General features: G+C 34.0%; 1 protein-coding gene across 1 annotated transcript in view; it reads left to right on the top strand.

Annotated features, from left to right (window-relative positions):
- Positions 1-15356, top strand: part of LOC129235784 (diacylglycerol kinase eta) — a 31947-nt gene that overhangs the window by 9327 nt on the left and 7264 nt on the right. The window contains exons 5-9 of the mRNA XM_054869823.1: positions 2200-2637; positions 3052-3864; positions 6363-6488; positions 12616-12847; positions 12924-13296. Coding sequence (XP_054725798.1) covers positions 2200-2637; positions 3052-3864; positions 6363-6488; positions 12616-12847; positions 12924-13296 — 1982 coding nt within the window. The remainder of the gene's footprint in view (positions 1-2199; positions 2638-3051; positions 3865-6362; positions 6489-12615; positions 12848-12923; positions 13297-15356) is intronic.

Genomic DNA, 15356 nt, shown 5'->3' with positions numbered 1-15356 from the left:
CCGCGGTTACAGTAAATGGCGAGCGTTACCGTGACATGCTCAACGAGTTGTTTCCAAAAATTGAAGAGGATGACATGGACGACATGTAGTTTCAACAGGGTGGTGCAACTTGTCACACTGCCAAAGTTACACTCGAACTTTTGGCTACCGTTTTTGAAAACCGAATAATCAGCCGAAATTCCGATATCAATTAGCCGCCTCTGAGCTGTGATTTAAGCCCGTTGGACTATTTTTTGTGGTGAGCCGTTAAGGACAAATGCTATGCGAACCATCCAGAGACAATTGATGCTTTAAAACACGAAATCGAAGTTGCCATTCATGAAATTGGAGCCCGAACAATCGAAAAGGGGCTTAAAAATTGGGTTGGTCGAATGACCTACTGTAAAGCCAGTCGTGGCAGTCATTTGAACGATATTATTTTTCATTCATAAATGACAATGTTCAATCTTCAAAATAAAAAAGAAAAGTTTGAAAAAATATTGATTAGTTTTTTTTTATAGCCGATTCAAAAAGCAAATTTTACATGGCCCACCCTTTATTTTCTTTTAGATTTCAGTGAAGGCAACGGACGGAAATGGTCTATGTGGATTGTGTCAAGGGGCAAAAGTTGGGTTTGGTACACTATAAAGACTCTTATCGATTCGGTGGACCGTTCCTTACAAACTTTTCTATTTTGAGTTCCATTTCAGGAAACCAATAGTGCATCCTCTATTGATTATACGTTTTATTTATCCCTAAAAGAACTATTTTTCCGTGAATACATCCTATAACATTATCTTCAATTTCACGTTGAACATAAAAGTAGAGCTGACCTTTCATATCTTCCCTATAAACTATTCCATCTTTAAGGTCAAAAAGTCTTCATGACTCCCTTTCTAATTTTTCATGCACTTTCAGTATATCTGGGTCGCGATTCTGAGTCGCCTGCAATAGAAATTCAAGATCACATGATGATACATGATTTTCATAATTTTGAATTTCCAAGACACACCTTGCAATACGAGGATTGAATGTTAATGTTAGTGAGTTGTAATCTATAACAATCTTAAACAGAATCCTCTCCAAGTCTACCCTAAATCGCGGCAAAGCATAAATAATGGGCAATGTTTCCAATTCCAAACTATGATATTTGCTTTCGGCTGCCGTTGTTGGATTTTAGAAAGAGAAAACTGGATGAAACTTTCTGTCAGCTTGACGTTGAAGTATTACTGAAACCGTAAGCACTTGCATCACAACGCAGTTCGGTATACAGGCAAAACTGGTGATTTTATCAAATTTCACTCTTTTTTGAGAACTGAGAAACGAATTTTCTGAAATAAGAACAGTCCAATAAAAGAGTGCAATTACTTTAATATTTTTGAAATAGGATATCTTCTAATAGCCTCCCTATGTTGATCCACTTAATACTCCAAATATTCGATATTACTAAGATCAAATTTAAACTTAGACAGTTTAAGCTGAAGCTCCTTCTTAGCGATTTTCTGAAGAACAAGTTTCAATAACGTCAAATGTTCGTCTAATTCAACAGTAGCCATTAGTACTATCGTCCATATAAATTATCAGTATACTTTTGTTAATAAAATCCTTGGAATCCTGGAACACTGATAGAGCATTCTTAAGCCTAATTGGCATCATACTGGCCGAACGCTGAAAAAATGGGCTTTATTTTAGATCAAAAATATAAAGACTCAAAAATATAAAGACTTAACAAAAAGTTATAATTATCCTTAATTATTTTAATTTTATGAAGAATACAAAACAGAAAAAAACATTTTTTCAAATCTCCCTAACTAGACTTCTTCAGTTAAAGTCAAATATCTAAGTAAGTTTTTCTCTGATTTCTTTGAAATTTTGACACAGCGTTTAAAAAGCTTAGAAGGCAGTAAAAACTGAAATTCAAAAAAATAACTCTCAAAAAATTAGTTTAATTTTTTATCAAAAGGATATAAATCGACATTTGGTATTTTCTGAAAAATACAGGAAAACTCAGAAATTGATTATATTTATTGAACCCAAATTTTGAAACCTCAAATTAAGAAATAAATTTTAAGTTTTTTTTTTGGTATAATACTCAAATACTACGATCCCTGGTGTTCTCATATCAACCCACTTTGAGTTTGAGTAGTTAAACATAAACTTAGCATCAGTTGAATGAATTTTTAGATTATTAAAATGACACGGTTTCCGCTTAATATACAGAATCTTGATGCCAGCTCCTTCACACATATCGACTCGCCAGAGACGAGCGACGAAACAGAGGCCGTGCCTGGCGAATCACTCATGGATGATATCAGTTCGGTGCTAGGCCACGATATAACGTGCGCACTGCAGGACAACACCATTACCGATGACACGACAACACTTTGCTCGGACACCAATCCAGCACCAGCCAAGTCGATACGCAAGAAATCGCTCAGTATGGGCGGACAACGAAGCAACCGGCGAAACTCATCGCCACCCCGCTATGCACAATTGGCGCGTATGGATAGCGATGAGAATCCGCAACAGTTCGGTTTTGAAAATATCGTTTTCGAAATAGACAATCGTTGTGATGATCAAAAGATGCGTGAGCCACCAAGATACTGCAGTCTGGCGCAGTTTGTGGAGGGCAATGATATAGCGCGCCAGAGCTTCAAGGTGAGTTGTGCATCAAATTTAGCGCCAGTCTGTATTGTATGTATGTATGTATAGTAAATATGCATATGTAATATAGTTACTTACTATGTATGTGCGTGTTATGTTATTATGCAATGCTTTTAGAAAGTTAGGTGCATTTGCACTTGTACGTTGTTGATGGTGTTGACGGTGTATGTGTATAAATGCTAAACCACAACTTTGTTGCCTCTTTTTGTTGTTGTTTTTTTTTTTTGTTTGGTTTTAATTTTCTTTAATCGCCGCCTTTTCCTACATTTCGCCTACCAAATCATACCCAAAACTCGTACGGCATCGATCTATTTCGGATTAATTAATTGAAAATTCAAAAATAAATATGCGCGCAAATCAATTGATTCCTTGGGCTGCCCGCGGACGACATTCTTGCCCCCACAAAAGCGTCCCAAAAAGCGCACCTCCCTCCGCAAACCCAAATCCTCTATACTTATATCACAACAACAACTATCCATTGATGCCTCCACAACAACGACCGCGACATTAACGACGACAACCACAACATCAACAACAACAACCACCACCACCGCCACTGCATACTCGAGGGGCCAACAGTTCGAAGATGAACTTACCACAGAAATGGCTATAAAGATTGAGATATGCGATATTGAGACCTTTGCACTAGCGGAAAGTGAAACGACAACAACAACGATAGTAGATTCTAGTGGTTACCTCCAAAGTATGTCATCGCCATATTCCCACCATCAACAACTGCAGGCAACACCCACAATGACCAACACTTTGAACACCCAACCAACAATAACAACTATGACAACAACAACAACAACACTTGGCTCAGCATTGAGCTCATCACCGAAAAAATCTGGACACGGACAAGATGTAAAGCGCATTACTTTTGATGAGTCGTGTAAGAAAGAATCCTTTGATGATGTAAATCCAAACTATCCGCAGATAAGTGTAGTTGTGCGCCCGCCAACACCATTACGTGGAGATGCAATCAAGCCAGTGAATGCAGCATCGGCGGCCAGTCTTTTATCAGCCCGCATGCTGCCGATGGAGTTGAGGCGACATTCGAGTCATGCAACAACCAGCCTAACGGTACGCGAACATGCAGAAAAGGATCGACGACATTCGGGCTACAATCCAAATTTATTAAGCTTAGATCCAGAACATACAAAATTCTTAAGCTCCTCACCGGCCGCCAGTCGACGCATCAGCTGTGGCAGTCTCTTCAAGGTAAGTACCCCTCAAAAGTATCATAATGAGCTGAGCTATACATACATATGCAGTTATGCTTATACGAAGCTATGTTAATAATGTATTGAGGGAGAGTGAGAACAGGACAAAAGAAGGAAAAGATATGGGCCGAAGGTCAGTGCGGTAGATAGCGAGTTTTATATACATACAAACATTTGTTATGAAGAGAAAGATAAAAAGATGTATTAAATAAATTTAAATTTGCTATGTTAGGGTTCGCTTAGGCTTACACACATTTTTACCAATGATTTTTCCTAATTTATATTTCTTAAAAATTGTCAATTGGCAAATTGCCAAAAAAAAAAAACAACCAACGAAAAAATACAAATTTAGCAAAACCAATTGGTACGTATTTCAAAATTTCTTATACTCGTTCAATACTAACTACATATATGCAAATCATCAGCTGTACTTTTCTATCAATAAATTGCTTAATACACACATACACTGCCGCCATACGAAGCAACACAAATCTACGCTACACTACACAGTTTATATTAGTTTATTAATACCAACACATTCACACATCTACTTATCATTATGTTTTAGTAGTACACTCGCGCACTCACAATACCAAGAAAGTTAAACTGATCCACACAATCACCAGAAGTACACACAAGACACTGTAATCTTACAAAGGAGCGATTCCATGGCAAGTGATTCAAGTACAATATTTTCGACATTGTCATACATTTTGCTGAATATTGGTTATTTTTAGGCTTGAATATAATAAGAAGTGAACAAAACACATTTTAGAAAACCATTTTGGAAAAATGTTGGCAAATGTCAGATTAAATACATGTTGAAAATTTGGGTGTAGCGTTTTTTAAAGTGAAATATCTTCGGTTCTTTTTAACATTTTAAGAATATTTCCTTTTTTAGAATTTTTAGGATAACAAACCCTTTTTAAAAATTCATTTTTTGTCTTAGATTCCGTAGAAAAAAAAAAAATTTGTTTGATAAAAATGTTTGGAAGAAAAAATATTTTTTTCAATAAAAATGTTTGGAACAAAAATAGTACTTTTTATTTTTTTCAAAACAACTTCTCAATTTGTTTTGAGCATTTATGACAAACATGGGCATTTATGAAAAAAAAAAATTCAAGAAAATCTGCATAGTTTTGTAATGTGAAATATCTTCGGTTCTTTTTAACATTTTAAGAATTTTTCCGTTTTTAGAATTTTTAGGATAACAAACACTTTTTAAAAAAATTATTTTTTGTTTTAGATTCTTTAGAAAAAAGTTATTTTTTTGTTAAAAAGGGGAAAAAATTTAAAAAATTATATATTTGGAAGAAAAATAGTTTTTTTATTTTGTTTCTTCAAAACCACCCCCTTCAACATATTTTGAGCATTTATGAAACATAGCAAAATTTTTAAATAAAAATTTTTTCCAAACAAAGTTTTTAAATCTGGAGGGGAAAGTTTTTCAAAAATTCCAAAAAACATATTATTGTCTAAAATTTGGAGCAAAAAAAGCAAAAAAGTTTTCCAACTAAAATATTAAAAACACAAAAACATTTATATAAAAAAAAAATATTTTTAAAAAACAATAAAAATATTTTTTGATTAAATATTTGGAAAAGAAAGTATATTTTTTGATAAAAATATAAATATTTGAAAGAAAAATAGTTGTTTTTTAAATGTTTTAAAACCACCCGCTCGATTTGTCTTGGGCACTTATATAAAAAAAAACATTTATGGACAAAATGAAAATCTATGAAAAAAATAGAAGAAAATCTGGAGGAGATTGTTTTTCATAAGTTCCAATGTCTAAAATTGTCTAAATTTTAAGTCAAACATAACAAAATGCTCCAACTAAAGCTTTTTTCCAAAAAAAGAACTTTTCAAATTATCCCGAAATATTTAAAAAAAAATTATTAAGGTTAAAAAAGACCTAAGTCTACAAACAAGCCAAAACAAAAAGATTTTAAATGTACATTTTATCCTGAAAAATTAAAAAAAAAAAACTCCAAGCTTTAAAAAGAATCGAATCCTACCAATATGAAACTTTCAGAGAATACTGCACATAGTCTCAATGCTTTATGAAAAAAGTGTGGAATGGGTATTTTTCAAAAGTTACGAAAAAAATAAATTTTTATAAATTAAAGTAGTTATTATTGTATTATAATTATTAGGGGGCGTTTTTCAAAAAAAAAAAAATGAAAAATTTTTCCAAACTACAATTGGTTTACAAAACATTTTTTCGAAGTATATTTCATCCCAAAAAATTTAAGACAAAAAATTGTAAATGCTAAAATGAACCGAAGCCTACAAATAAGCAAAAATTTACTATAATGACCAAAAATCATTGGATCACTCGGCAAGGAATCTTTCAGAGGAACACAGTATTCGTACGCACACTCTTCTTCACTTCTTGCATACATACATTCATACATACATAGATGCATACATACATACACAAAGCTTATTAATTAAATACATATGCATCTGACTTCGCTATGGTTGTGGTTATAGAAAAAGAATTCGAAAAATTGCCTTTCCAAGCGCTCTTATGGATTACTGGGTTTGCGTTTCTTTGTGGTCGCGGAGCCGGATATACGTTTGGCCACATTGGCTCTCATAAGACCACTAATACCATTGGTAAGCATTCCGTGTCTTCTTCCTTGCTAGTTAATCCCTGCGAGTCAATAAATTTCATGCCCCTCATTGAAAAAGTGGTTTTAACCCCTCTTAACGATTCCCCTAATGCTAGCCTTCTGTACCAATTTTCCGAAACTATAAGCCGATCCAAAAACATTTCTGAACTTGAAGTAATAAGTGTTTGCATATAAAGCTTGGCTACTAAATAACTAGACAAACTCTGATGTAAAAGAAAGGCCCTTGCACTAAATGCCAGCGACTGCTAGTTGGATAGTGTAAAGCCTTCTCTTTCGTATGCAGAAGATTTCATGTAATACAATACGACTTTACCAAAGCGTGGGGAAAGGCGATAAACATTAAAGATTTCAGATTTTTCTCAATATTTGCATAGAATAACAGAAAGCTTTCAGCTTGATAAAAATCTTGATCAATTGTTACTATTTAGTAATTTTGTCAAGCGCAAAATTGTGCTGATAATTTTCGCTCACTTTAGAGTTTTTTTTTTTGTTTTTGCCTTTTTCTAATTTTCTTTTTTGCCGGAAAATTGCACATTATTTGTCTAGAGGTTTCCAGCCAAGTACAGCATCCCATTCTTAAACCATCTGCTTTATTTCTCTTCACCGGATCATACGCCGTGTGCTTTTTATCTGTTTTCTAAAGTGAAGTCTTCATTTGCGTCCAGTTATGCTGTGCTGTGGAAGGAAAAACGACAAAGAGCTGACAGAAAAAGGCCTCTAAACTGCTTCCAACAACGGAAAATCCTCATGAAAAAGTCTAAAAGGATTCCGTTTTAAAGTTGGTAATATACATATAAATATGATATGTACAAAATTAAAATGAAATATTTCATGGAGTCAGTCTGGTTATTTAATAGCTACACCTCGTATAGGTACCCCCTAATATGTGTGTTATTAAAGTGATTATTAAACTCATTTAATGCATAACTGTAAAATATTTATCAGAGTGCATCACTCTCCACAAAAAAAATGTACACTTTTTCTAACGAAATTATAAAATTTATTTTATTTTACGAACTTCGCCAAAATATTTTGCGAAAATATTAAGAGTTTTAATAATATTAAGGAGTTAAACAGAAGTAAAGGTGCTACTATTTCATAATTTTCCATTAATACAAATTTTAAACGTTTGTATGCAGAGTTTTAAGCTTAAACTTTTTCGTCATCTGATGTGAAATATATTTTTTAGAACTAATTTCAAAACAATTTAAAAAAACTCGATTTTTGGAGGCATTTCCAAATCGGTTCGGCTCGTGTTAATATTAAGATTTTTCTGAAATATTTTAATGGGCGTCGTGATATTTAAAATATTTTATAATTCCGTTGGAAACCGCGCAAATTTCTTTGGTGAGTCACCCTAATATTTGTCATTGTTTTCCATCATAAGTATGCCTACTATAGTACGGCAGCTGAGTACCTTCTCTACAATATTTTTCAGCAAAAAAAAGGCATGTTGTTTTTAGACCCTAGAAACCGGATCAGAACTAAATATGATATTAATATGATGTCAATGATGTTGTGCTGCGCATTCGCACCCTCTCTGTCCGTATGTCAATATTTTTCTTAGAGATATTGTTAGATGGTTTCGAAAAGTTTATCAAGCAGAACTATAAAAAATTCTATTAAAAGATGTATTGCCTTAGACTTTCTTTGCAGAAACATAGGGTGCTTTTGAGAAGGCGTCGTTTGGCAGTCCGTGCAGATATGGTTTCAAAACTGAAAATACATATATCATATGATATGATTGTCCGTTGAGTTCACTCAAGGCATGAATTCAATGCAGCGCAGAGCTTTATTTGGGCTGGGTAGATTTAGAGTTATCTTTAGGTCACTCTGCTTTATCCGTTTTTCTGTGCCCAATAATCTATTCCCTTGTTTTTCCAATTAGTAGGATTTGTATCTTCAGCCAAGCTTATTAAAATGATATTATCTGCCTATAACAGACCCATTTTTCTCAGCTGTTCGTAGAAAAGTGCGACTAAGACCCTCAGTAGCGAGACACGTGATGTAGCGAGAATGGACTATCCTTAAAGTTACGAGCTAAGTGGTGGAGAATGTGTTGAGGGGAAATAAGTAAGTAAGCTAGGTGTTCGCAGTGACGGTTAAGTTGCACTTTCCGCTTGAACAGAATTGCAGCGGCCAGCGGGTACGAGTTGACGGGTATCCGCTGTCAAAATTAGAACACATTTAATAACATTAAATTGCACAGAATTGCGCGGAACAGATTTCTTGTCGTCGGTTATTTTTAAGGCGGCAAAATACTTAGATTCATTTCTAGTTTCTCTGACAGGTTGAAGACTCAGGGTTGCTTTTCTGATTACCAAATAATATTTGATTTGCACCAGAAACTCTGGAAATTATCATTAATTTAGAAATAAGCTGTTTATTTATATTATAGCAAACCAAAAGATTTCACTACAAAGTTAATTTTATTTTAACCACAAAATGTCAGCTGAAAACCGGCCCGTCGCAATTATGTTTGACCGACTGAAGTGGATCAGCTGATCACCAGCCGTCAATCCGCTGTCCCGCTGCAATTCGGTTCCGTGCCCTAAGAAACTGGTTAACGATTTAAGTATTTCAAAATTGGCCGCCATCACAGTTCAGGGATTAACTAGATTTGGTTAACTAAACGAACAGATTTTTCTACGGCAACTAGATCAAAGAGAGATGAGGATTTTTTCAATATGATACGGATATAGATATAGATATAGATATAGATATAGATATAGATATAGATATAGATATAGATATAGATATAGATATAGATATAGATATAGATATAGATATAGATATAGATATAGATATAGATATAGATATAGATATAGATATAGATATAGATATAGATATACATATAGATATAGATATAGATATAGATATAGATATAGATATAGATATAGATATAGATATAGATATAGATATAGATATAGATATAGATATAGATATAGATATAGATATAGATATAGATATAGATATAGATATAGATATAGATATAGATATAGATATAGATATAGATATAGATATAGATATAGATATAGATATAGATATAGATATAGATATAGATATAGATATAGATATAGATATAGATATAGATATAGATATAGATATAGATATAGATATAGATATAGATATAGATATAGATATAGATATAGATATAGATATAGATATAGATATAGATATAGATATAGATATAGATATAGATATAGATATAGATATAGATATAGATATAGATATAGATATAGATATAGATATAGATATAGATATAGATATAGATATAGATATAGATATAGATATAGATATAGATATAGATATAGATATAGATATAGATATAGATATAGATATAGATATAGATATAGATATAGATATAGATATAGATATAGATATAGATATAGATATAGATATAGATATAGATATAGATATAGATATAGATATAGATATAGATATAGATATAGATATAGATATAGATATAGATATAGATATAGATATAGATATAGATATAGATATAGATATAGATATAGATATAGATATAGATATAGATATAGATATAGATATAGATATAGATATAGATATAGATATAGATATAGATATAGATATAGATATAGATATAGATATAGATATAGATATAGATATAGATATAGATATAGATATAGATATAGATATAGATATAGATATAGATATAGATATAGATATAGATATAGATATAGATATAGATATAGATATAGATATAGATATAATATAGATATAGATATAGATATAGATAGAGCCCTTCCTGATAAGAAATCACTGGTGGCTTCATATGATCTACCTCAGTTACTGCTCTCCCTTCTCCACCCGGTTCTTGTCCTAACTTGTGGGTTAGGCGACTGGTAACTTTTCAACACCTCAAAACCTGAATGAAAGCGGTTTGAATAACCGTCTCATTTGCTTTTCCTGGCTTGAAGAGTATGGGATACTGGATAAACTTTAAAACCCCCGTCTATATTTTATTGTATGCTACAAATTCTGGAGATCATATTTTTATCATCGGAATATTTGAAAGTGCTGAGGACGAGTTTAGTTTGATACATTTGTATTCAGATGTGTTTGGTAGGTTGTTATGTCGCAGATGACTTTTTTTTTATTTTCCATGCATTGGAGCTAAGGTAGGGAAACCGTGGTGCTAAATAATTTACCATGCCAGCGAGCTTGTCTCAACCTGCTCTAGAGATCCAATTAGCATAAAGACATCAAAAAATAGCGGCTGATTTTTAAATACTAGAGATTTCGCTTAGAGAATATCCAATTCTTTGAATAAAAAATAACGCAGAATAGTCGGATAAACTTGGAATCTTCAAACAATTCAAAAATTTGTCTTCTTCAATTAATTTGCCCTTGTTAGAATTTAGGGAAAAAAAAATCCTGTTCACCTTATGGAAGCGACTAATTTGGCTTACTTTGAACTGCAAGCTGTCTGATTCATATATGGCTATTCAATGGAGAATGTAAATCGTCAGTAGTGAACAAATTTTAGACGGTGTCTTTCTTTATGTCAGACAGATATACAATTTTACACGACGGAACAAAGCTTTAAAATGATTAAAACTTATTATGAAAATGGTCGAACTTTAAGAACAACATATCGCAAATTTATGATTTTTATGATGGAAAGAATCGTATGAATAGGTTGGTGAAAAATTTCAAGAAACTGGTTCTGTGGAAACTGGACGTTCTGTTAAGAATAGGCATTCATATAACGGCTATTTGATGGTTTTTACCTGTAGACGTGCTCATGGTGGAAATTGAAATGAAAATTTTCACATTGTTAAGAGCCGTATTTTCATTTAAAAAGTGTAACTTGAGAAAATCTTAATTTTAAAAAAATGTATGAAACAAAATTTGGCGCTTATTTTAGAGGACCTTTTATATGTTTATATACGATTATAATAGGCGCATACAACCTTTGCTACTTATCTACAATAGGGGCCGTAGAAATCATTTAATTGATGAGATATTCACTTAACTTAATTGTGTCGATTGTACCAGCTGGTGACACCTTCTATGAAGAAAATGTATCCTCATACAAAATCGATGGTGCTTTAGAATATTTCGCTACTCTTATCCAGTTTATTCAGGGCAGCAGCTGCATTTATTTACAAAGCATAATCCTTAAGAAGAACTCAATAGTTGAAAAGAGTGTCCGGACGTATATTTTGCAAATCTAGTATTCTTCATTTAGCCAACGCCTTTGAGCCTATATATACAGAAATATTTATTAAAAGAGAGTTTTTCTAACTTTCAAATAAATTTAAATTCATTAAAAAACATGAGCGTCAAATTGTTTCGTGAAACTCTACGCATATCCAGTAGGTGCATGGCTGGCGCATAGTAATGTAAAAATATAGCCTCTGCCTTCCCCTATTACAGTTACTGTGATTCGAATGTTTTCTATTGTAATATTTCTACGAACTACAAATTGATTTCGCCACCCGAATTCTCGTTGAGTATCTGCGAGTACCCTTAATTCTTTACCATCTGTGTATGTAATTAATGGTCCAACACAAAGTCAACTCTCATCTTTCTTACTATCTCATTTTCCATATCATTCATTGTACATACATATTGTACTTTTGTTTGAAAAACATTTAAATTTTTAGGTGCTTTGTATATTCTTTTCCGCAACCTAAATTCTCACCCTAAATACTCTGTATATTTGACTTTCCAATTGTTTTCGGCTGTGCTTCTTCTTGCTGTTCTTGTCTCGTCTACGCTCATCATACATCATTTGTGCTCTTTGACTCACTTTCTTGCCTTCTGCTGCTTCTTTACTTTGTATATGTAACGCTAAAGTATTTAATTATGCTTTATAGTAACTACAGTTGATCTAACATTTCTGTAAAAAAAAAAGAAAACGGCAGTAACAAACTAAACACCATTTCTCCACTTTCCACTTCTCCACTCATACTCTCCCTTATGTTATAATGAACATGTTACACTCACTGTACTCTAAAACACTTTCCTCCTTTACTTACTATAGTAGTTAGTGCAATACTATCTGATACTTTCCACACTACTTAGCGGATTTTAGTTTAAGTACTGCTATTGCGATAACAAACAAAATCGTATCTTTGCAGCCCAATGAAGCGCTACCAAATCTACAAACATTAAAAGGCTCCAAGTCTAGCCTCTTTATGGGCTCTGCATTATTCGGTTTTGATCATTTCGGTGCTGGCAGTATTGGTGGCTTAGGTGGTGACAAAGAACGCGACGAAAAGGGTAGCAAAGATAAAGAGCGCATGGCTGGCGAAGAAGGTGCTAAAAAAATGCCGATTATAAATCCACTTGTACGACTGCCAAATTGGCCAAGTGAGTACAATTATTATAGAACAAAAAATTTCATTTAATTTCAATTTTATTTTTTTTATACTAACTTTTTTTTTAGCTCTAGCGAACGGCACTGGTTTTATCTCCAAGTGCCTATTAGCCAATGCAGATACACTTTGTGCTGCCGTAAGTCCACTTATGGACCCCGATGAAACCTTGCTGGCAGGGTATCATGAGAAATGTGTAATGAACAACTACTTCGGCATTGGTATTGATGCGAAAATCTCACTCGATTTTCATAATAAACGTGAAGAGCATCCAGAGAAGTGTCGTTCGCGTGCCAAAAATTATATGTGGTATGGCGTTTTGGGTTCCAAACAACTGCTACAGAAGACCTGTAAGAACTTGGAGCAGCGTGTGCAGTTGGAGTGTGATGGTCAGCGTATTCCATTGCCCTCACTACAGGGTATAGTCATCTTGAACATACCAAGGTGAGTGTTGTAGCCAAATACACTATGCGATATTTTTAGAATCATTGCCAGAGAATTAAAAAACTCCATTTCAGGGTAAAAATTCTAGATCAATGCATACTCAGCCCAAATTTGTAATATATATAACCTAATTAAGTTTTGAATTATTTGGCTGAGTGGTTATTAAGAAAGCGGTTTAAATACATATCTGAGCGAAATACTAAGTTGATCAAAAAGTTCTCGGAAAATATTCAGAACATTCACAATACAAGTTTATTCCTCAAAAGTGATATTATTGCCTTCAAAGTACTCCACATTATCCCGACACTGATTAATGCACAATAGGCCGGGTCGATTTGTGTGGAGGCAAAAAAATCGCCCATTGCTCTGTGAAAATCATATTCTAGGGATCAAAATAAGAAACTTTGCCGAGGGAACCATACCTCTAAAACGAATTCTAATGTCCCCCAATTTGGGTCGAACTTTTAGTGTCTTTTGTGAGGAGGCAAAAAAATCGCTCATTGTTCTGTGAGAATCATATTCTAGGGATCAAAATAAGAAACTTTGCCGAAGGAACCATACCTCTAAAACGAATTCTGATGTCCCCCAATTTGGGTCGAACTTTTTAGTTTCTTTTCTCATGTAAAGGCCAAAAATGGTGATATTTTGAAATGATTGTATGGGGAACCCCCCAGGGGAGTTCCAGGGGGTGTGCCACTGGCATGGGTGGATTGGCCGTCCAAAGTTAGTGCGGGTCGGTCATACATTTGGACTCGATTGGAGCACTCTAAATGGGTCAAAGTGAAATTTTTCGTTCGACCCAAATTGGGGGACATCAGAGTTCGTTTTGGAGGTATGGTTCCTTCGGCAAAGTTTCTTATTTTGATCCCTAGAATACGATTTTCACAGAGCAATGAGCGATTTTTAAATCGACCCGCCCTAATGCACAAACTCTCCCAAATTCATCCAGCGCAAAGTATTTAGAAGCACTTTTATCATACGGAGAATACAAAGATCAGCCTGTGCAATTACGTTCGGTGCATTTACATAGAAGACGAGAATGTCAACTATTCGAGAGTCGCGAACAACTGTCTGGCTTAGACGTCAACAACCTTATAAGGTTTCTAAACCGCACAGACTGGATATAGTCATGCTGCATATAGCCATTAAACAAGTTGGTAGCGAGAATGCGACAACAGAATGGTACGGAAGCGCTAGTTGGATTCTGGATGAATCATTTCTTTAAGCAACCAACTCCCCATCAACTGCAATGCATTTATGCCAGTGTTTTATCCAGCTCTCGAAGCATTTCTGAAACTCTATTTTCAGTATAATCATCAGGGCCGTCTTCGGTTTTTCCATCACTTCCTTTCGGCTGTTAAAACGCATTACCCGTAGTGTTATTTTCAGTTGATCAAACATAAAAAAATCGCCGTACCATATCAGCTGAATCCGATGTCTCTTAGTTGGTATTCGTTACATGAAATTCAAGTCCTTTGGGACCAAATCCGGCGCAAACCCAAATCCACAAATCACTGTTCCGAGAACTTTTTGATCAAATTGGTATCTATATATATATATATATATATATATATATATATATATATATATATATATATAATTGGCGCGTACACCCTTTTTGGGTGTTTGGCCGAGCTCCTCCTCCTATTTGTGGTGTGCGTCTTGATGTTGTTCCACAAATGGAGGAACCTACAGTTTCAAGCCGACTCCGAACGGCAGATATTTTTATGAGGAGCTTTTTCATAGCAGAAATACACTTGGAGGTTTGCCATTGCCTGCCGAGGAGCGACCGCTATTAGAAAAATGTTTTTCTTAATTTTGGTGTTTCACCGAGATTCGAACCAACGTTCTCTCTGTGAATTCCAATGGTAGTCACGCACCAACTCATTCGGCTACGGCGGTATCTAGTGCGGGCAAATAACAGGTGCGCCATCATTTTTAGGGGGAGTTGTAAATCTGAACTGTAGTGAAAAAGTTGAAATAGGAACAAACTAAATTATTGAAGTGTGCAGCTATAATTCGAAATGTTCCATTTGTTTAACCTATCTAAAAGCAACTGG

Source organism: Anastrepha obliqua, chromosome 1 (genome assembly GCF_027943255.1).
Source record: "Anastrepha obliqua isolate idAnaObli1 chromosome 1, idAnaObli1_1.0, whole genome shotgun sequence".
Taxonomy (NCBI): domain Eukaryota; kingdom Metazoa; phylum Arthropoda; class Insecta; order Diptera; family Tephritidae; genus Anastrepha; species Anastrepha obliqua.
Note: the sequence above shows the minus strand (reverse complement) of the source record. Positions and strands in the feature narration are given on the sequence as shown.